The 23,681-nt window shown below is 39.9% G+C and overlaps 1 protein-coding gene and 1 long non-coding RNA gene across 6 annotated transcripts in view; both read right to left on the reverse strand.

The window, feature by feature from the left end:
- LOC111559517 overlaps positions 1-6,323 on the reverse strand; it is a 59,643-nt gene extending 53,320 nt beyond the window's left edge. The window contains exon 1 of the long non-coding RNA XR_006594301.1: positions 5,556-6,323. This is a non-coding gene — a long non-coding RNA (uncharacterized LOC111559517). The remainder of the gene's footprint in view (positions 1-5,555) is intronic.
- A 6,139-nt stretch (positions 6,324-12,462) lies between these two features.
- Positions 12,463-23,681, reverse strand: part of SKAP2 (src kinase associated phosphoprotein 2) — a 180,678-nt gene continuing 169,459 nt past the window's right edge. The window contains exons 12-14 of one of the 5 annotated variants that reach the window (XM_006929265.5): positions 13,185-13,286; positions 12,799-12,827; positions 12,463-12,742 (exon numbers count right to left, since the gene is read on the reverse strand). In XM_006929265.5, coding sequence (XP_006929327.1) covers positions 13,194-13,286 — 93 coding nt within the window. In that variant the 3' untranslated portion in view covers positions 12,463-12,742; positions 12,799-12,827; positions 13,185-13,193. Of the gene's footprint in view, positions 12,831-13,184; positions 13,287-23,681 lie in introns of all 5 variants that reach the window. The other 4 variants (XM_045052527.1, XM_045052528.1, XM_045052526.1 and 1 more) reach the window with 4 other exon arrangements.

A 23,681-nucleotide genomic window follows, 5' to 3' on the forward strand; every position in this document is an offset into this window, starting at 1 on the left:
CCCCCCCCTCCTTCACATCCACTCACACTCGCGCACTGACACGCTCTTTGCCATTGGTGTTGTTTGTATTTTGGAATTGAATTCCAGGGCAAGGAGACGTTTCCCGATCATCACCCCTACCTTCTTCCTCCTCCCCCAACTATGCCTTTGGATGATTTGGTGGTGGTTTTTTTTTTTTTTTTCCCCATTTGTTTTTCTGTTTATTTTTTGGTTGTTGTTGTTTTTTGTGTTTTTTTTCTTTTTTTCTTTTTTTTTTTTTTTGTAAACCGCGTACCAATTTCTTCTCTGTAAACTCTGGAGACCTTACACAGGACGCTGAACAACACTCAGAAAGCCGCCGGGGTCTTCCCAAATATCATCTGCAGGCGTTCGGGGGGTGATCAGAGAAAACAGGCACTTGTGCTATTGAGTTCTATTGCTTATTCTGCAGATAATACTGCCGCCGCCGCCTTCAACAAAGACCTCATCTTCCCTTTGCCGCATGAAGAGGGGACATATCCCCTCACTTCGGAAAGACGCAAACATAGCATTATTTTGAAATACAGCCTCACTTGTCCCCTGCAGCGGGGTTTGCTCCAGCGATGGGGTACTTCGGAGACCAATTTGTTCAGCTGATCACTGTCTCTTTGACGTGGCTGCAAATGTTACCTTTCTTTTTCAATCAAAAACACAGCAGGGGGTACCATCTGTTTGGCACAGGCCTTAGCTCACTTCCCCAATGCCTTTTTGTGCAGATCATTTTACGTGGCAATTTGCTAAAATCTTTCATTCCTTGGTTTTGCTAAATATAACTTTCTAAAATGGGCTGTTTTCTCAGAATGTCAGCAAGACTCACAAATGAATGCAGTTTTTCCTCGAACGGCCAATATCAGATCAAATGGAGCATTTTTCAGGTTTTTTTTTTTTTTTTAATGAACAAATACCTCACTGTCATCTCATTGTTTACTTAAAAGCGACATGTTTACTGAGGATGGGGAAGTCACATTTACCCTGCTGAATTTCATTCCGCTTTCTTTGTTTGGCTTTTTTACGGAGGTGCACTGTCACCAACAGAATAAGCGTGGCAATTTTTAAGACCCTCGGAGAGAACAGGTAAAGCAAATGCAGATACAGAGCAACCATATTAAATAGTCATTAGGAAACAACAGCTAGCAGGAAAGTGGTTAACTATCTTCCCCAGCTCAGATGCTGTTCAAAGCAATGAATCCCACCCCCTCCCCGGGAGGAACAGACGATCAGCACCACGCACTGAAGCCACAGGGATGTGCGTGGATTTCCGAGCGCTTTGTAGAATACAAATGAATTATCCTCATTCTTCTCCTAGCAGAGCATATAGGCCAGACCTCATTAGAATTCAATATCACTCTGCTTTTCTAATGTTAATGTACCAGTTATATAAGAAATACGGGGCGGGGGGGGGGGTTCTTCCACAATTATGTTCAACATGATATCATAATTCTGAAAACTGGACGTAATCTTTGTTAAAGGAAATTATTGCATTTTACCGTTTTATCTTGTGCTTCTAATGTAACTTAAATTCCCATTCTAATAGTGGAATATAAGAGGCCTTAATTCTTTGTGTCTCTCTTAAAGCGGCAGCGACCACAATACCAGCTTTATGGCTTTTTTTTTTTTTTTTAAATGCCGTGACTAAAGATCAGATTGTGAAGCCGCTGAGGCCGTGTCCCTGTGAAAGGAAACACAGCACATTACGTTAATAAACAACTGTAGGAGTGTTCTCCATCCAGGAATAACTCAGGGCATTAAGGTTTGCGGTCTTTTGTCTACAGTGCAGCAAGAAGTGTAATGAAAACAAAAACACCAACACATAAAAAATACAATTTATGCTCTTTTATCAAGCGAAGAAAAAGTTGGTTAACGTTTGAAAAGGGAGCAGTAATGTAAATTTATTGACAATTTTATTGTAATAATTAGATGTTTACACAGTCTGGACATTGTGGCTAAATCACTTCGAGCATGTTTATTTGCAGGGAGCTGTTTTCTGGGTACTGCTGCAGGTTCATTAAGAAGACAGACTGTATTCAGATTCAAAGAAACAACCACCTCCCCTTCTCCCCTTCTCTGTTTCATATTTACCAAAAAAAAAAAAGAAAAGAAAAGAAAAAAAAAGGGCTACAAATAATGAAGTAAAATACAGAATTCCCTTCATAAAGAAAACAACTTCCCTCGTGGCCCTGAAATAGCTCGAAAATAAATCTTGTATTGAATATCTTAATGCAAAGCATTAGAGAGACCACCTTTAATGACTACAACTAGCTTTTAATACCTAGTATGTAAATGGCAATCTGGTTTTGACTAAGAATAAATTATAGCCCAGTATTAGGGAAGCTCTCCCCTCGCCTTTTTCTTCAAAAAACAAAACAAAACAAAACAAAACCCAGTATTTATTTTAGGCGAGAGGCTGCTCCTCTCAATATGTTTTAAATGAGAAAACCTCGTTAAGGGAGAAATATTTCTTTTAAAGGAGTCTCAAATCAGATTAATGGATTAAAATTGCACATTTGAATACTTTTACTAAATTTAAAATCTCTACATGGCTCTCGTCCGTTAATTTTTTGTGCTTCTGTACTGGTCTCAAACGTGTTGCTCTAATACGGGGCTCGTAATTTTCAAACCGAGCTCAAATGGAAATGACACATCTTCAGTTAGGCAAAAATAGCAATGAAGTACCAGGAAAACAAATTGTGAACAAAATAATCTTTAGAAAAGGTAGGAAATGAGAATAATTTTATAGCATGATCCGAATCCAATAACCAAAGCATATTCGGGGCAATTCTATCAATTTTTAAATTTTAAAAACTGTTTAAAAACTTAGCACTAAATGCTAAGCGATAATGTGTTGCCAGCCTTAGTATACTTCCATTAGAATTAAGTAGTAATCAATATACACTATTTATTGCTATCCGCCACAGCACCAGAAGCAGCAAAGGACGGTGTGCTAGCGAGTAAAAATTCTCTATGATAATTATTTAGGAGGAGGAGGAAGAGTTTTCAGAATGATCTGACTTATTTTAATCACAGTTACCACAGTTCATTGTATGCCCAACTCTTTTCCTTGACCAAAATAGTCATGAAAATACATTATGACAGGAATACTTTCCCAGTAAAGCTTACGATGATAAGAGAAGCATTTATTTTAGAAAGCAGATAGGAACAGGTACACAATGCGACTATTTTTAAAGTTAATGGAATTGAATAATGGTTCAAAGTAATCAAGGAATCACATTGTAGAGCACTATCTTAAAGAGGAGTGCTAAAAATTAATCCTATGCTATAATGGCATTATGGGATATGTTGCTGGAATTCTATACTGCATAACATTATACATGATCACCGCTAGGCTAAAAAAATGGAATCTTCTCTGACGCTGTATGATAACAAATACATTTAATAATCTTAAATAAACTCAAACTTACTTTGATATCTACACTTCTAAGTAATTCAAGATATGAGAAATGAATTTTTAAAAAATCAGATCATGAAAGCCATTATTATTTGAAGGAATATGCTCAATTTTTTAGATAATTTAAATTATTTAAGAGTCCTTTGCATTTTTTATTAGCTTTGCCTAAAGTTATAACATTAAAGCATGAAGGTTACATGTAATAAGATTCCAGTTTGCCCTGATCTCCAGTCCCATATTTTCACAAACTTCACCCTGAGACTAGTGCTACTCTCTCTACAAGCCTAATTTGATCAAACCGGATGGTCTCATTCCTAGATATGCACCTGAAGAAAATGTTTAACTCCAAAGTGCGTATTCACAGGTGAACAATCAACGCTACCCCATCTGGAAGACACGGTTCATAAAGAGAGTAGATATTGGTCAAAAGGAGCCTGTACCAAAATGTTCCTTAGAGTATTTGTTACAAAACAACATTCAAAGGCTAAGTTAAGTCCAACCAACTATGAACAACACACACCCAAAACCTATTATTCAGATTGACGGTCTTTTAATACCAAAAGAAAAGTTTAGTTTGAAATTTTCCAGATGGAAGTTAACATCTCTGTTACTGAAACCCCGATTAACAGAAAGTTAACCATAGCTTGGACAAACAGTGGCTTGATTCAAAAAATGCATTTAGGATTACAGGAGAATTCAATCCCAAACTCCCTGAGGATGGTTCGCGTTAATTCTCTCCGTAAAATAATAAAAGCAGCTGCCCACGAACATTATCCCAAACAGCAGCACAGCCAGGGCTGAGTGCTACAATTGTTTCCCCTCGTTTGCTTTTGGTGGGAAGGAGACATTTTTATTTTGACCCATTGCTTCATTTCAGTTCTCATACCTCCAACACAGGAAAGCCCTATTTAACACTGTCATTGGTCTGTCAAGTCACCTCCAAATATAGCCTCACTTGAGCCCAACTACACCCTGGGAGGAAGAAAGAACAGTGCTGCTGGTATTTGCAGGCGAGGAAACTTATTCTAGGGCACAGTGCATTCGAGAACCGAAACTAGAATTTTGACCCCGATTCTAATGGTCTTCCTACTACCCATGCTCGGCTGGTGCAACTCTGTCCCCAACTGAAAGAAAAGAGTCTTTTTGCCTCTGATTTTTTTTAATGCTTATTTATTTTTGAGAGAGAGAGAGAGAGAGAGAGAGAGAGAGAGAGAACGAGGGAGGGGCAGAGAGAGAGGCAGACACAGAATCAGAAGCAGGTTCCAGGCTCCAAGCTGTCAGCACAGAGACCAATGAGGGGCTCGAACTCACAGACCGCGAGATCACGACCCGAGTCGAAGTTGGACACTTAACGAACTCCGCCACCCAGGTGCCCCAGAGTCTTTTTCCCTAAAGGGGTAGGGGGCCACTCGGCTTTCTGAACGATGTTTTACCATAACTGGCAGCAACTCTAAAAGATAGTCACATCATTCACACACCTAATATTTTGGTTTTGGTTCCCCACACACTTAATTCAGTAGGTACAAGCATTCCAGAAAGTCTCCAGAAATCAATCTTTTCGTCTGAACCAACACTGAAACCCTCTCGCCTACCTTCCCAACTGTACACTTTAAAAAATTAGATAGAAAGATAGATTCATTCCAGGGTGTGTGTGCACGTGTGCATGTGTGTGTGTGTGTTACTCCCAGCTTATATTCAAGATAGTCTCCTAGGTTCAGATTTAACAAAATCAGAGAGCCTTTTTTTTTTTTTTTAAATGACTTAGGACACTGCTAATGATTTGAACTGCTAAGGACTGCACAAAGGTAAGGCTACCTGGGGCTGTTCTCCTTCCCTGAGTTTATGTCCTATTTTATTTAGACCCTGAGTTTTCTTGGAAAAGACTGCGACAATGCTGTTTGAAATGCCCCTAGCACACTGTTGGCACTTAAATGTAATTATTCAAAATGGAATCATTTAATTAGATAGGAAGAGAAATAGCAAGTCCTGAGATGATAATAAAGAATAAAGTAAATATGCTGACCGACTGATGCAAAGCAACAGGAGGCAACAACACACACTCACAAGATAGCTACGTTTCAATTTCTCAATGCAGGACATACGTTAACGGGATAGACACACAGTTATATACCTTGCTTTTGCAGGTTCACGGAAAGCAGAGAACACGGCTGATATTAATAACTCCGTAGAGTGGTAAAGAATTCCACACATCATGCCTCATAGGACGGAGCTCCTTGGGAGAGTCTGAGGAAGAGGAGGAAAGTGGAGGAAGATGAACGAAGGGCGGACCACAAGGGTTTGAACTGGGAATTAGGAGTGAATCACATATCTGCCTGGATGGGACAGGTTATATTACACCAACTCGATCCACTTGGTGGGCAGCTGGCGAGCAAGACAATGCAAAGTCCATTGCTCCCTGTCCTGAGTACTAGGCATGGAAACATTTCAGAGTAGCCGATACAATGAAATACCCCTTGGAAACTGAACTTCAGTTCACCTTCTTTTGGGCTACGAGACAGCCAATGGTGCAGGATGTACTCAACTATAAAAGGGCTCAATCTTACCCCTCCTCTGGCGAAACCGCAAAGCCCTAAAACGGATGTTAGTCTTAACTTATCTCCTATTCCCTCACCCCTGCTAGCTTCCAATCCCTGACATACAAAAAGGCTTTTTTTTTTTTTTCTTTTTCTTTCAAAGCATCTGTTCAAACAACAAAACAGAAGACCTTTTGGAGCCCTGTACAAGGTACCACGTAGGTGCCCAAGAAATAAGACCTCTTACTTAGAGTTGGAAAGACCAATAAAAGCTACAAAATTATACAAGTTTTATAACGAAGTTTGTTTATTGATTGTAAAAGGGCTGAACAGTTAACAATAATCCTTTAAACTGAAAAAACTAAAGATCCATTTACCACTCTCCCCCCCCCACCCCCCCCCACCCCCCCCCCCCCCACACACACAACTAATTAAAACTACTTAACTATTTGAGACAGAAGCAGCCACTTTAAAGACTTTTCTAAGGCTTTCCTGGCTGGTCAGTTGCCTTGGGCATTTCTTTTGGAGAGGTAGAGAGGATGAGAAAAGGTCGTTAGAGGCGCGTCCCTTTGGCCTGGTGTCCTGTCTCGGCTCTCTGCTGCCTTGACTATTTTCAGCCAGACTGGAAGTTCAAGGATAGAAATATTCCTGTGTTAAAGTTTCTCCTTCATTGTGGATTAGCTGCTTCAGATTTGATACAGTCACCATGGGCTGCTTCAACTACTAAATGAGGCAAATTCTGCTGTCTGATGATCAATTCTTGAACTTTTCACATGCTCCAGACTACTTCATAAGAATGGTGCCATCGTCAGTAGTCAATATGCTTTTATTGAGTGCCTACTATATGCTGGAATTATGCATTTGGTTTGAATTTGTCACAGTACTGGGAAGCAGAACGTTGCTGCATTTAAGGGAGGGAGGCCGGTAACTTCCTACTCTGGACGTTGGGACAAATTACTTATGCTCAGTTTCCTAATCAGGAAAATGGGAATAAACAACAGATCTTACCTCATAGCGTTGCTAGAAGGGTTCAGTGCAAAGTACAGAGCAAGACAAACAGTAAACAGTTACTGCTGGCTATTGTTATTGCTCGTCAAATTGTTATTACTTCGACATGATAGTTAAAGAGCACGAGGTTTGCTAAATGGACCCCAGAGAGGGCTGGGAAGAGGGGGCAGCGTATGGCAATCTGCTCGTTTGTTGGAACTTTCTCCTCCTCTAAAGTAGTCATTTTTAAATTTTTTTAAATGTCTGTTTATTTTTGAGAGAGAAAGAGAGACAGAGCGTGAGCGAGGGAGGGGCAGAGAGAGAGGGAGACACAGAATCCCAAGCAGGCTCCAGGCTCTGGGCTGTCAGCCCGGAGCCCGATGATGCGGGGCTCAGACCCGCCAACTGTGAGATCACGACCTGAGCCGAAGTCGGACGCTTAACCGACTGAGCCACCCAGGCGCCCCTAAAGCAGTCAATTTTAATTGGGGTACGTTGCTGTCAGGATTTTCTCCTCGGAGAAAAGGACACTTGGCGCAAACTGCCACTCAAGCTACCAAATGGCACCTGCTTTCGCGCTAGCAGGAGTGATATGTTTATATTACGAAGTTGAGGCCAATAAACAGAAAGTAGACGAGTGCTGTTCTCTGTTACCTGAGTAATGGACATTGAAAAAAGTGAAAGGGGAGAAGAGAGTAACCCAGGAAAACACTTTCCAAAGTTTCAGTGTCAAGAAAAGTGCCTAAGGAATGGGCATTTGAGGGGGTCCTGGGTGGCTCAGTTGGTTAAGTGTCCGACTCTCGGTTTCGGCTCAGGTCACGATCTCACGGGTTCAAGTCCCACGTTGGGCCCTGTGCTGACAGTGTGGAGCCTGCTTGGGATTGTCTCTCTCTCTTAAAATAAATTAATAAATAAATTAATTAATTAATTAAAAAGTGGGCATTCGAGACGATTTCTATTTTCACCTTTGCCAATATTCACAAGTTGACTTGCTGAGCTTCCCGCCTCCTTCCCACCATCACAGACCTAACCTGGGCACTGGTATGACTAAGGCTACTTTCCACATTTATGGTTCCTTTCATCTCGGGGAGTCAAAGCATTCCAGTTGACATAATAATACAAGAAATAGGGAGTAGAGGTTAAAAAAAAGAAGACCAGGAAAATAAGTTGTGGTTGGATTGGGCAACCACAGTGCAACTTCCCGCTTTCCGAAATTCCTTTTTGATCCATTCAAGGCCACAGCTTCCAAGGTCAGAAGGCCTCTCTGACGTCGGCCAGGTGGAATCCAGGCCAGCTGCCATTCGGAATGTAATGGAAAGTGAAACTAGATCACTTGCCCCACGCTGCCTGGGTCGGCTGTGCCTTCTTTAAAAGAGTTACGACGAACAGCAAAGGCAGGCAGGAAACCTCTGAAGACGAGCGGCCACACTCAACTTTGTTTTTTACCATCTCCCTCAATTCTGTTGCCACCGATCAAATCCAGTCCACTTGTTGATAGTGTTATGGGGACAGTGAAACTACTTTTAAAGACTCAGTAAAAGGGACTGATCTTTTGGTGGAGAGAATGTTGTCGGTCAGAAAGCTGAAGTATTAACTGATGGAGGCATTTTCTCTACGAGGTGGAGAAGTCAGGCTCTTGTCTTCTTGAATCTCAAGTCTTGAGAGAACGGTAGGTTGCCAAATCGGTTAATTAACAAATATTTACTGGACACACACCATATACTCTGAAGTACCATGCTGGCAATAAATCCTGGGTTTGTGTCCAACTAATGATAGAGCAGATTCTACTAGGGAAAAAAAGAAAAAGCTCTTCAAACCTGGCGTTAATGAAATGTCATTCCATGTTACTGTGACCATATAATTTTCTGAGTAGTTACCTCATCCCCGCAAAATGTTATACAATCAGGGGTTCTAACGGCTATTCTAGAACTCAGCTAGAAGGTGGGGGCCGCTATATGCAGGCTGAAGCTGCGGATGTCTGGACATTCCTTGTTCCCACACCAGAGAATAAACGGTTTAAATTACGCATTTGAGTGTAGGTTAAGTTGGTAGAAAGATACTTTAATAATACACTATTTGTTTCTCTGTATTTTGGAATACTCGGGATTTGAGTCACCAACTAAGCCATTTTAACAAATGTTTTTATGTTACGGATACTAATTATATTCCTTCGACCTCTGAGTCAAGTTTCCTATGGCTTGACCATGTTTTAATCTCTAACACCTCCTTCTTTACCCTGTAGACTGCTTTTCAATACTCTCGACTCTCTTAAACTCAAGAGACATAAAAGTGATTTCTATACAGATTGTGTCTATAATTCTATCCAACTGAAATACAAACAACCGATGTATCCAAAATTTAGAGGTACTCTTTCTTGAGTTAGAAATTTTTGCAACACTTTGCTCGGTCTCACTGGTGAAGTTCAAACTTTTAGACCACACGTATGCTAAGGTCAGTTTCCCTATGGTGGCTGAACTGCAATTCTGGATCTCTACTATAGATCTCAGTTCTGGGTTCTGCATTTAATCATGACCCTGGAAGGTACCAGCCTCTATGACGTGAACAGCAATAGTTTAGGCAGGAGAAATTACAGGAAATTAGAACTCATTCGAACTATGGGGGAATCTTAACTGGAAACATTTTAGGAACAACTGAATCCTATCTCCACACTGATAGCAACCCACCTGCCACACGCATAGATTTCACTTACAGATGGCTGAAAAGTAATTTTCTATGGTCCTACGATACTTTATGTAATTATCTGTAATTAAATGAACACAAGGTAAAAATAGTCAACTGAAAATAATATAAAGTATTCAGAACAATTACGAGGCTAAGCAACGTTTTTCATAAGAGAAAGGGTCACATGCAACAAAGTGGCAAAAACAGAATGGAGTGAGCTGTGGTTAAGTGTAAATCCTATAGCAATGAAAGTCATTTGTATTATCCTTACTTCTTTGAATAAATTCAGATGACAGCTCTATTTCATTTCTTCATTCAGTTTGGAGGCCAGATGGCATTAGAATCATTTACTTCACCTTGTTGTGCTTAATTACTACAATCAACACACTATTTTCCAAATTAATCATAACAAAGTAATTTCATTAGTAACACAGCAGGCTGTTGAATTATTAGCATCATAACAGTTTGCAAACAATTAAACTTTATTTGAACCTTAAAAATTTGCAGAGTGGAACATTATTGTAAGATCTAATGGCAATAGAGTACAAATTCAGTACAGAGCAAATAATCAAGCAAAATGCTATATAAAATATGACTTACAATCACCTTTGAAAAAAATTAGCTCTCTAACTGTTCATAGAAAAACAAATAAAAGCTAAGCAAACATAATGAGAACATAGCAATTAGCATATTTTCTAACAAGCCATGTTGTTTAAATTCACATTAATGATATTATTATGATCTTGAAGAGAGTGTGATATATTGTCAAGGGTGTAAAGGAAACTTTCTCCCTGGTAGTATACAAATGATTTTGCCAAATGAATACAAAGGAGTCATGCATTGAAAGTAATGATTATTTTTCTTATCACTCTAATTTTAAATCTTTCGTCTCCCTTCCTATCTCCCACCTATATTCAAGTTAAGCAAGAACAAAGGCCAGAGCGGCTCTGGACAGAAGTTAACACTTTATTTCTGTATTGTCACCATTCACAGAGACTATCTCGCTTGGAATTGTTGGTCATCAGTTGGCAAAGGACTCCCTCTCCTGGATTAACTGTAAAAGGAGGCAAAACTCTTTTACATGCTTTACGTTCCGCTCCAGTTTGTGCCCAAGTGGGGGAGGGGCTGCCCAGTGCTTCGGTATGTGATGAAAAGCTGCTGCCACCTACTGGCCGAGCAGGAAAATCTTCCCTTCAACCAGAAGCATGAAACCTGTATCCGTTACCAAAATTACATTTTCAGGGGAAACCCACGACTGCTTTTGCCTGTCATCTCTCAGGCTCTGAAAAGCAGACCGCTAAATTTGTCTCCAGTTGTCTCGTCTATGCTGAGATGATTTCAACCTGCTCCAACGGATCTCTATGAGGAACAGATTAACGAGTGCACAAATTCATTTCCGAAAGCTTTAACTTGACAACGTCTAATTTACGTAAACTAGACTTGACCCACGATCCCTAAAACTAAAATATAGACTTCATCACATTTGAAATCTGATGATCACAGTATTGAGGAGATAACGTTAAATTTAAGCTCTGAAATATTGCTTATAAATAGTTTCATATAAATAAAGGGGGGTTTCAACTCATTCATGGTTAGCATCTTTCCCTTTATAAAACAAACATCTGGGGGCGCCTGGGTGGCGCAGTCGGTTAAGCGTCCGACTTCAGCCAGGTCACGATCTCGCGGTCCGTGAGTTCGAGCCCCGCGTCGGGCTCTGGGCTGATGGCTCAGAGCCTGGAGCCTGTTTCCGATTCTGTGTCTCCCTCTCTCTCTGCCCCTTCCCCGTTCATGCTCTGTCTCTCTCTGTCCCAAAAATAAATAAACGTTGAAAAAAAATTAAAAAAAAAAAACAAAAAACCAAACATCTGAAGAGTTCAACAAAGGTGGTACCCCCCCCAATCAACGATTCAAAATTACATGAGTCTATCCACATCACATAATTACCCGATCAGCAGGACATTTTGATATGTATCAAGGCCACACTGCTACCTCGTTGGCATTTAAAATAATACCCTTGATTTCAAATATACACGGAAAGGTAATGTAATCGTTCCACAAATCTTGCTCCGGCCGCACAACATAGACCTCCAGTGTCGGCTAACCCTACCTTTCCACTCGCCTGTTGGTACGGGTTCCCACCATGATTTCTATGCTCTCCTCCCTGAGCCCTTCCTTTTCCTTTCACTGCTCTGAGAAGTGTGAGACTCAGAGAGACTCAGATCTGGGGTTCTACTGTTCTGTGCTGGGACTTTAACAGCACAGCAGTGATCGGGCAGGATAAGGCAGCGCTCCGTTAGGTCTCCTTACTTTGAAACTACATACGGAGACTCTTTAGGCCATTGTATTACACAGAATGGGCTTTCTTATGAATTTTTTATTTTATTCCATTTAAATACAGAATGGTGGTGGAAAACGCTGGCAAGCCCATCATCTAATCAGGATGTTTGTTATTGAGAAAGGGCTCGGCATGGACCGTGGTTCTGGTCCCCATGTGTCACAGGTGTCCGTGCACTGCCATCGGGAAGCCTGTCATCTTTTCTTTCTTGTGGCTATATTTAACACGAAGGAAACTTGCCAATCAGTAAGATTCTTTCATGAAAATATGTTACTACTGTGTGAAAGATAAGTACTAAGATGGTTAACAAAGCCACATTCTTCAGATAGCATCTACCAGAAGTTGGCATGATGTCCTCAATTCAAATTTCTATGAAATTACGTATTACACTCTAAAATATAATTGACATCCAACACAAAGAGGAATTACGACTCATAATGAAAGTAGCAGGGACTGTGCAGTACATAGCAAATTATGCTGAATTCTTCACACAAATCAAATGAGTAAATAAAAACTACATTTATTTCTTAGCAAAATAGCAACAGGTACAAGTTTCCTGCCTGCATCTAATTTACATTAATATTCTTTATTTAATTTCACATCAGAGGAATATTATAATGAATGCATAAAATAACAGTTAAAGACAAACGTTCAATAAAACACAAAAAGGTTATGAGCTGCCACGCAGGCTTTCAAGATGATTCTAAATCCAAAGCATTTACTGACTAGCAGAAGAATCTTCCTTTTCTGCAGGCAGAAAGGGAAAGTTGCAGCTTAATTTGCAGTTTTCTTCAGTTGAAATGTTGATTTTTCCTGCTTAGAAAAAAAAATTTGCAGTTTTCTTCAGTTGAAATGTTGATTTTTCCTGCTTAGAAAAAAAAATTACATTTTTAGCCAAGGAAAAATGAACATTTTGTCAATTCAGCTCCTCAGAAAGGCCGTAAAAAGTGATACTTTACTAAAGAGGAGAAGGTTTGGGAAAACATCCAGTTGTTAGCAAAGGGGCTTTCTCTAAATAAATCTATTTCCAAAGTAAATTCCATGAAGTTATTTAAAAATTAAACCAGATTAAAAAAAAAAAAAGATGATGATGATGATGGGGGAGGCACGATCTTGGTGCTATCAGAAAACTACAAAGACTTTTTAAAAGGCAAAGACTCATAATGCAGAGACCAAGAGAACATATGAGCTATTACAGAATATTGGATTAAAATGTACTTACCCAGGACTCTCAAATATCATACATCTCCATTATGTAGGCTTTCGGCACCAAGCCAATGGCTCCCTTCATTTCTCCTACCCACCAGCCATATCTATTGTATTCCTAATTGAAAACAATATGCAATATTAACCTTTAGACTGGTATAAATACAATGTCGTTTATATGCAACTTCTTAGAAATGTTATTTCTTTTTATAAAGTTACAAGAGCTTGAGCTGCAAATTGAAACATTTTAATCTTTTTTTTGTTTGTGTCTGGACACTTAAAAATGCTGTTAGGCAAAGATTTAAATTAACGTATAAGACAAAGCCTGTTTATGACTCCGTACAGAACACAGAAACAGTCACTTGGGATAAGAACTTAGCAAATGAAACTACATGAGGAAGTCAGTTCCCTGGGCCCATTTCCCTTCTCCCTCCCCCCCCCCCCCACACACAGACACACACACAGATGCATGCACGCACAGGCAAGCACACTCGTGGCCTGGGAGACAACTTTTCTACGCAAACACCAGCTCTAGATGCTATAGGATTACAGCCAAGATCCTTAGGATCCTATCTTTGCCTTCAAGAAGCTTATCATCTAGCAAGGAAAGAATTACTTTTTCACAATAAACTAATTCCTACTAAACTCATATGACTAAAGATTATTTAGAATGTAGAGCTACGCCTCCTCTTAAGAAAAATCTAATACGTGTGTATAGACATTTTAAACAGACAAATGAAAGAATAAGAAAACACTAATAATATCCGCAAATATTTGTTTTACAAAATAATTTTCAAAGGCTCCTTTTAAAAAGCTTCCCTAAGGCATTTGTTATTGCTTTCAACGAATCCTAAACTTCATTAGCTAAAGGATGGGTGGCAGGAATTTAAAGGTGGTGTTAGAGTCACCCTTACAGTAGACGATCAATAAGAAATAAAGGATCTCAAGTTATAAAGGCAAAATATTCATCTAGCTGTAAAAAAAGAGTGATTGATGAGTCACTTCTGCGTTTACTTTGCAACGTGAGATAAACCTGTACTTGCGTTTCTCCCCTTTGCCTCCACTGACAGATACGACACTGCTTTAAGCATTACGAACACTCTGTAACTGGTCTCATATGTCTGCCAGATTGACTAATGTATTTTTATCTCAAATTTATTTACGTTTAGTGAGATACAAACAAAGTAAAATGAATTACAAGTTTCAAGAATAATATCTTCCAAAAGCAATACTCGGCAAAAGCATTGTAGGACCCAAATTTAATTTTTCATGGAAGATAAATTTTTAAAATCAATCCCCAAAGTAATTCAATAGGCTATGATTTTCCAACATCTGAGTCCTAGATAAATGTGCATATGCATATTGAGTTACAGGTGGGGAGGGAATATTCAGACTAGCACAGACTTCACATTTGTATTGATTAGTATGCTATTGACCAGCTGAAAGGAAAATCATACAATTCTTCAATACAAATGTAAAAACATTAGCATGTGTGAATTGATAATGTGGTCTATCGATAGAACACAGGATTAAAACCTCTATGTGCTTTTTAAACAGTGGGTTGTACAAGAATTAGGTTTATTGGAAGAAAAAGGTGGAAGGAAAATATGAGATGGGGGGGGGGGGAGGTAAGGCTAACCCTGTACTTATTCTCAAGAGGGCACAGCTCTGGTTAATGAAGACGGAGGGCTCAAGGTTTTAAGTTTAAAAGTTCAACGATAGTGTGAATTTAGTGGATAAAACTATCTAAAAGCAATGAAAATAGTCTGATGCCCGAACTTAGTGATAATGACTATAATCTACATGGGATATATTTATCAGAAGAAAACACCAACTTACTGAAAGCTATGATTAGCAACCATTATATCTTAATAGGAACCTAATAAAACTGCCCTTTTCAATTTTTAAGGCAATGAATACAATTAGAGCCTAATGCTTAACAAAACAAATGTATTTAACCTTCCAGAGGCAAAAGGCCTACACTGCAAGATTTCAAAGTGGATGGTTAACAGGGTAGGTCTGAGTATGAAAGCTCTTACCCAATGTCAATGTAAGACTTAAAAAAAAAAAAAAAAATTGAATATTTGTAAAGAGCAAGGGAACCAGCGCCCCCAACAGGCAGACAGAGAACATATTCAATCAGAGGGCATATTAAGACCCAAATCGGCTTTCAGAGACTAGCACTCAATCTGGGCTTCCAGGTTTAAATTCAAATACAAACAAGAATGCTCATGTCATTTTATAATATTCCACTTTGGTTATAATCTGTAGTCTCAACTGAGGGCATATCATCATTCTTAAAAAGCTCACTCACATCCAAAGTTAAGAAAATGGATTTCCAATGCATCATTTCACCAAAGGACCAATGACACACTTCACACTTGAGAGAATTCTGCCTGATGGTCACTGGTCAGATTCATTAAATAGAAAGTACCCTCGAAAACAGGGGGGAGGGGCTTATGCAGCTGCAAACAAATCCCTTGCAAGTAACATTCTAGGAAAAAATAAAGTTTCAGACTCGAATTATCTTAAATGCTTCACTTAATTTAAAACAATTCAAAAGCATATGAAATTTGCTCATAAAAGTTTTCTAAACTATCACAGGTTTAAATCAGAAAAGGGTAAAAATAAAAACCAGAACGTTCATTACTTTACATTTGTAAAGGATTCCACAGAACACTCCTGTGTGGAATTAAGAGGCAAGATAAAATACAGTGAGGTAAAAATCTAGGAGGCAAATTTATGGATTTACACTGTGGCCATTAGAGTATGTCGACAAGATTGCAAACACAGAAGCTTTTACTTTTATCATTACCATCCTCTGTATGAGCCTCTTGAGCAACATGAATCCCAATTAAACCATTTGCAGCCTATAAATTGGAAAGAAGACGCTTTGGAGTACGGTATTCTAAACTTGAGCCTCAAGATTCAGTATCCTACGAGCTTGCCTTCTGAAGAAGCAGATCTGCCTCTCTGCCTCCCCGGTTTGCCGCTCCCAAATCAATGTGATTCCAAATGACGTATGACTTACGGTGGAAAGAATGCAATCCAGACAATGTTGTCTTACCGTCCACGTGCTAATTATAGTCTTGTTCTAAAAGTCGCGGGTGGGTCGTTTAAAAAAAAAAAAAAAAAGATCAACAACCCTCAAACCTTATCTTGTTATTAAACAACAAAAAAGAAAGAGACAAAAAACCACTCCAGGCTGCCATCTAAATCTCTGAAAGGTTAGGAAACATCATGGCATCTTTATGGCACACGAGATCTCAGGTACGAGAAGGCCTGCCATCTGGTATCCCTCACCCTACTCGGCTCTTAACATCAACTGAAATGCTAACATAGGCAAGTGGCTGTGCTTCAGGAGGACTGATAAAATAATGAAGAGTCCTTTAATCTACAGGAAACCATTCCAGTCAATTTATAAGAAATATTGCATCCCTTTGTAGGACGTGTAATTATTTTCTATTAATCATGTGCTATAAAGCTACATTATGCGGTTATTCTGTTATCACTAGAAAGAGGCCTGCAGTCAGCTTCTGACAATGTTAGGTAATTACTAACACAAAGCTTCTTTTTCCTCCCGTACTAATGCTATCAAGATCCAGAGGTGTGGCGATGCTCACTGTATAAAAATAGTACTCAAAAGAAATTCAGTATCTGCAAAATGGATGGCTTCCAGGCAAAATGCAATGTGGCAGGCGAGGAAGCAAAAAAAGCCAAACTGGCCCAACAACCCGGGAAAATAATCGTAAAGCGGCACTGCCCAGTTGTGCTCTCACCCCTGTTTTCCATTTTCACGCCGTTGAAATAGTTTCTTATTTGTTTTGTTTTGTAGTAAAATGTTCGGCTTCGACTAATAGTTGTTAAGCAACAAACGAAAGCAATTATGTAATAAGCAGGGGGAGAGGGCTCGTTTTGATCATGTGAAACCGACTGTACCTGACATGACAGCCGCCATATGCCCATGTTTACTCATTCGCTAAATCTTCGCTCTCTGCCTGTTGATTATCTTACACTTAAATACTTAAATAAGGCCCCAGCGTTCACTTAAACCCTTCTCAGCACCGTGATTCTCATTTCTCAAGTATGTTCATCTGCTTTCTGCAAACCATGAGGTGAAAGAATGTCACCTTAACAGAAACTTGAGACACTAATAAGATTCTGTGATGCACTCCCCCTTCCAGACACTAGTTACCAATCTGTTTGAATGCAATGGGTGAAAGACTGTGCGTGTGTCCTGTCTCCCAAACATACGTCTGTGCTTCGAAACATACTAGCCTTTTGCAGAAATGAAGTTAATTTTATTCACAAATGTAAAACGCATCGGGTTTCAGAGCCCGTGGGCTTCACCGCTGTTTTCCAACTGTTCACTGTGATAGTCTCGATTTTTCATAAACATTGTAGGAGTATGAAAAACAGATACCCATGCAAAATACAGAATTACTTTCTTCAAGGGTACCTGTTGGATCTTTTCCTTTTTACTATCTCCAGTTAGAAACTTTGTAAGAATCCCTTCATTTCTCCTATATCCATCATTTCATCCCTTAAAGTGCACGACAGGAACCTGACAACCTCAGTGTTTCACTATTATTATCTACACATGAACTCATTGAATCTTCATCTCCTAAGCTGATAAATGAGGAAACTGACACTAACACTCTCTAAGGTCCTCCCTGATGCCTGAACACCACCCTCCGTGAACCTGCTTTAAGACACCAAGTCTCTTAGTGGCTTGTGGAAATCAACCTCATTACTTTATAATTCACTATGCAGGTGTGACTTTGAATTACGCTAATTTGAAGAATTACTATTTTTTTTCCCTCCCTGCACTGTGCACTCCATTTTTAAAGCAGGAGAGATACGGGACAAGCAAAGGAGCTGATAGTAGGAATTCAATTCTTACAACAAATTTTAGTTTATATTCCAGAGTCAAGACTCATTTAATTTGGGGGCACCTGGGTGGCGCAGTCGGTTAAGCGTCCGACTTCAGCCAGGTCACGATCTCGCGGTCCGTGAGTTCGAGCCCCGCGTCAGGCTCTGGGCTGATGGCTCAGAGCCTGGAGCCTGTTTCCGATTCTGTGTCTCCCTCTCTCTCTGCCCCTCCCCTGTTCATGCTCTGTCTCTCTCTGTCCCAAAAATAAATAAATGTTGAAAAAAAAATTAAAAAAAAAAAAGACTCATTTAATTCAAGTGTCTACACAGTCCACATTCACAATACCACACAGTAAAAACTGCTATTCAGACTGATGAGTCAAAGATATTGGTAGGCAAAGAAACGGTCAAATCATATTCGGTAGAAAGTGGCCTCGGTACCCAGTGTATTTCACCGACCTGTACAAGACTCTGTTAAGTGTTCTCCAGCTTACCCACCTGTCTCTATTCCAACTGTCGCCACTCTGGTTCAGACCTTCATCACCTCACCCTGGGTTACTGCATCAACTCTGCCTCTCTGTTCTTCCCAGAAACTGCCTTGGTCAGCTTCAAGAACTGCTCGGGAACTCACACCAGCTCCCCGGTGCGGTAAGTGCAAACTCCTCAGCTCTGCTCCCTCCTGCCCTGCTGGCAGCAGTCTCTCACTGCTCCGGTCCACACAGTCCAACCTTCCACCCATTCCTGCTTCTGCACGCGGTGCTCTCCTCCCCAGGGAACGTCTCCCCTTCCTCACCCAAATCCTAATCAGCAACCAACACCCAACTCAAGTTACCTAGCTGTCGTGACTTTTTCTCCAAATTATTTAATCCACGCTTACGTCGCTCATTCCAAGCTGAGCATTTATTCCTCATTTTATGTACTTTAGGTCTGTTCCTTCAACTAAAATAAAGTACAGACTCACTGAGATCACGGCAATATCTTACTTGATCTGTCTGCCCCACAATGTATAAAAGATGTTCAATAAATACGGACTAGATGATGCCACACTCATTTTGGATGATGCACCAGTCGACAATCCTAGACATCTTCCTCAGAAGTGTGATTTCCAATAGGTCTATCTCTTCCTTTGTGTATGTTAGATATACTTGAAGAATTTTAGTAATGACTAAACAAACTTTTGTTCTGAAGTGCATTCAGCTTCTCAGTCTGAAGTATGTCGTTCCTACTTGTGGCTGGCTGCTGTCCACCCCGTTTTCCAATGAGCTGTACAGGAGACCTTATCTAAAGAGTTTAGATTCCACCTGTAGAAAGAAAGAGATCTGTCCCCCTGCTGAACTGGGACCAGGTAATTCCAGTTCTATGAAGAAACAAATTGAGTTGAATGTATTGTATGTATGGAAGAGGTTAAGACAGAACCCTGTAAAGGCAGAAACAGTGTGGCAGGTGTAAAGGAAAATCTACTGGGTTTTAGGTCCTGATTATTCTTGTGACGATCTTCCCAGAATTTCCAGAGTCTCACCCCCTAGCTCGTTTACTAATTAGGTATGGAACCCTGGGCCATCCCCAAGTTTTTTAGGGATGATTTTTTGGGTTTATATTTATGGCACTCTCGGAGACTCCACAATAATCCAGTTATGTACTTAACATAAATCAAGAAGTCTAATGGTGACACATTTGGACCCTCACAGAACTGCCTTTATGAAGTGTGTTGTCATATTTACTCTAAAATTTTTTGTTGAGGGTATTATCTGTCACTGTTGTACTTGTCATATAAAGTTGTTAGGGTCAGCTAATCAGTGAAGATTCTAGAAATTCTAGTGGAGATTTTTTTTTTTTTTTTTTTTTTAAGTAGCCAGATCTGGGAAAAGCCAAGATCCCTCCTTTTTGATTAAAAGGGGTTATTAGCTCCTTGTCTCTCCCTTTTGTAGTCTGGCTGCTGAGAAGCTCCAGGCTGTGTTGTTAGTTCAAGTGCCCAAACTCCAGTCTTTTAAGGTCTCCACAGGGGTAGTCATTTCTTCCTTGGGTCTTTTATTTATTTTCCCCAATTACACTGAGCCTTGAGATTTCTTCACCTATAAAGCAAAGCACTAGCACTAAGGTTTCCTTAACTCTATGATTCTATCATTCTAAATTGTTTTAAGAAGGTCAGGATTATTTCCTATTTTTACCTGTATTTTCACAAACACAAATAAACATATATCTGCCATACTATTAGGTATCAGGGATATAAAAATACTTAAGACACAGTGTCTGCCTCCACGAGTTCAGGGTGGAGAGAGAGAGAAATGGAAACTCCTAGTCCCCACTTAGATGTAGCAGTGTAAAAAGAGAAAACTCCAGGGTCAGACCTGCACTGATTCCAGGAGAAGGTACTTTCTAGTTGGTGTCCTTGGGTGATTCACATAACAACCTTGCTGGGCATCACTTTCCGACTCTGGAAAATTAACACACCGTAACACCATAGGGTTATCTTACGATCAGATGAGCGAAAGCATACCGAGTGCCTAGAACGGGTCCTTGTGGGTACGCAACAAATTCTTTTTGTTGTTGCTGTTCCCTCCCTCTCCCTTCCCACTAATGGGTATAGGAAAATGCCAGAGCAACGAAAAAAGTGTGTTGGAGTGCACTCCAAGGCAATCTGATTATGAGCGGTTCTCTACCCTGCTCTTCCAAAGGGAATGTGGCCTGTAAAGGGATGAGGGGGGGAACATCTCAGAGGAGTGAATGCTGCTATATATATGTTAAGGGGGTTCCTGAGTTTTTGGGGTGGGGGAGAAGAAGCGCCTAAGAGACCATGGACTTTTCAATTTAGGATTTAAAAAAAAAAAAATTATCAACAAGGTGCTGTCTTTCAAGTCGTTTTGTTTTGCTTCTGACAGACCCTGGCTTATTCCGCGCAGGATTAAACCGCACAGGCCTTGCAGCCCATAGCAGCCCCTGCCACTTCCGCCCACCCTGCATGTCGGACGCTGCCGGCCGGTTTTTCCTTGACCCCTCCGGCTTATTCTGAGCCTCCCAACCTACTTTCCAGAATCACCTCCCCGCTTTCATCTGTCAACATTTTCCTGAAACTCTCCTTCCATATGAGGTCAGAGAGCACAGGGAAGGACTTGAACGTGTTGTCCCCACCTAGATAACGAGAGGAGTCCCATGAGTGGAACCAGACTGTCTCCTGAGGGAGGGGCGGGTGTGAGCAGAGCAGGTCTACCTGGCCTCACTGTGTGCCCACAACACTCCCGTATCGACAGCACGGAAACTAAATGCCACCAGACCCAAAGAGACACGGTCACAATACAGCTACTCCTCCGCCTTCCCCAAAGGCTGGAAGACATAACCACATTTTGGGAACTAGCTGAGCATCAATAACGTTATGTCCTATATTGAGATGTCCTAGTTATTCTTCAGCAGTTGGTTATGCTATTTGTGGCACGCGGGGGCAGATGGTCACGGAGGGAAAATGAAGACACCTGAAAAGTAACTCTGCCAGCAGAGCTCGGGAGGCCTTTCATGTTATTTCCTTTTTCCGGTAGGTTTGAAAGCCCGAAAAATCCTGGTCATGGAATCTTTACGTTTTTACAATGAGAAGCAGACGGTCAGTGACAGTCACAACTGACCAATCGCTGAAAAAAACTCACAGATATAATGGGAGACAATGCTCGACCCTCCGACCAATACATACTAAAAAAAGAAAAAAAAAAAAGCGTCCTTACCGTACATTAGTGAACACTGTCAACCTACATTTCCTGTTTTTCACTTAATAAAAAATTTCTTAAGACGCTGCAATGCTCAAGTCACATGTGTCCTAGACTAGATAAAATATCCCAGGACTCTTCACCCCCTTGTTTTTCTGTTAACACCAGACAAAGTAGCGTGCTTCTTTCCTGCCGAAGCACAGCTCTGCTGTCGTTAAGTCTCTAAAAATAATTTATTGCTTTAAAAGTAAGAATAGGAATGTGGTTAGCCATTTACCGATGAGCACAGATTGAAAGATAAACTAATAGACGATGTAAATCCAGAACAGCAAGTAGAATCATATAACCAAAGAGGTATGCAGGGCCAGGGAATACGCCTATAGCCATATACCCTGGATCCTGCTATTAAAATCCTAACATCTCGCAAACATAGTTCTGGGTAAATACTATTAACTAGGATATTATGTCCTTGTTTAAGGTGGTAATGAACGTGACATGTAACCTAGTAATGGAATCTGGCATGATTTTAAACAACCTGATTCCTTGTTTAAAAAACTAAAAAGATTTTCTTTTTTTTTTACTTCAAATATGATTTCCCCCCCCATCAAATGAATCAGAAATTGGGCCGTGAGTTTTAGAATTAATTCATTAGCAACGTAGCGGTCAACAAAATTACAAACCCCATTTTCATCTGTCCCTGTAAATGTGCCCCATTGTTTTTAGGGGAGAATAAAAAAGATTTCTAAATCTCTGCTGAACTACTGATGTACGTAACAGGGTTTTCTCCTAATACACAAACAACAGCAGTGACCCTACGTGGAAAGAACTATAAGCAAAAAGTCACTGGCTCTCCTTTTTAGGTAAGCAGTACTTAAATTTAGTATTAGTGAGCTTCAAAGGTTAAAACTTAGAAAATGCCAGACACTTTGAAAGAGAGGCGAACTCAGCCAGGGGTCACATGACAGCTGCTAATTGAAAAATGTTAAAAAGGGAAGGGGGAGGCAGGCCAGGTGATCTGCTTACCCTTCTTTATTGCAACACTTGATTTGCACTAGAGAAAAAAATTTAAGTCTAAGACTCGTATAACTCTCAAAAAAGACGCCTGAAATACATAAATCACCCCCAGGCTGACTGAGCACAGCTGACACCCTATCAAGGCTTCCTTGCAAAAACAGAGAAAGAAGACTGAATTTTAAAACGAAACTACATTCCTACAGTGAATTTTAACGAAGACAGCCCAATGGTCACACCAGTTCAGTCTGTTTCTGTCATTACATTTACAAAATTAAAACACTCTTCATTACAATGCACACCATTTTTAGTCCTTGATTTATCCAAATTGTATTTAAGAATGCATCTTTTCTTAAACTGTCTTGTGTTTCCTTTTTTTTTTTTTTTAAAGAGTATTTTCAGAACTGGCAACCTTCTGGAAGGTAAGTCAGATCAGTGACAATTAAATATTGCGAAATACAGATCAGTTAATTTTGAAAAGCAAGGCGTATTTCTTTCAAATCTTGCAAATGGCATTATTTATTAGAAAAACTGTGGCATTAATTTCTTCACAAGGTACACATTTTTTTTATGCCTCTACAAATATTGCATTAAGACTCCTTAAAAAGGTATGTATACAATGTTTACATTCAATTCTGAATGATTAAAAATTTTATGATTAATGCTAATACTTTATTGACATGACATAGGAAAGTAATAATCCATAGCTAGATCTCAAGCTGAATTTATGACATCATTTTGATTGTGCACATTAGCTGCAATTACCTGCACCACTCATTCTGAGCCACTAGATGGTGTAAAAAATAAATTAAAATGGTAAAATTTCGTTCTATAGCCACAAAACCTAATATAACTCTGAGAAACATGAAACACATTTCTAGACCTACAACAATGCTGGCGATTTCTTTTTTTTTTTTTTTTTTTTTTTTTTTTTTTTT

This window comes from Felis catus, chromosome A2 (assembly GCF_018350175.1).
Source record: "Felis catus isolate Fca126 chromosome A2, F.catus_Fca126_mat1.0, whole genome shotgun sequence".
Taxonomy (NCBI): Eukaryota; Metazoa; Chordata; class Mammalia; order Carnivora; family Felidae; genus Felis; species Felis catus.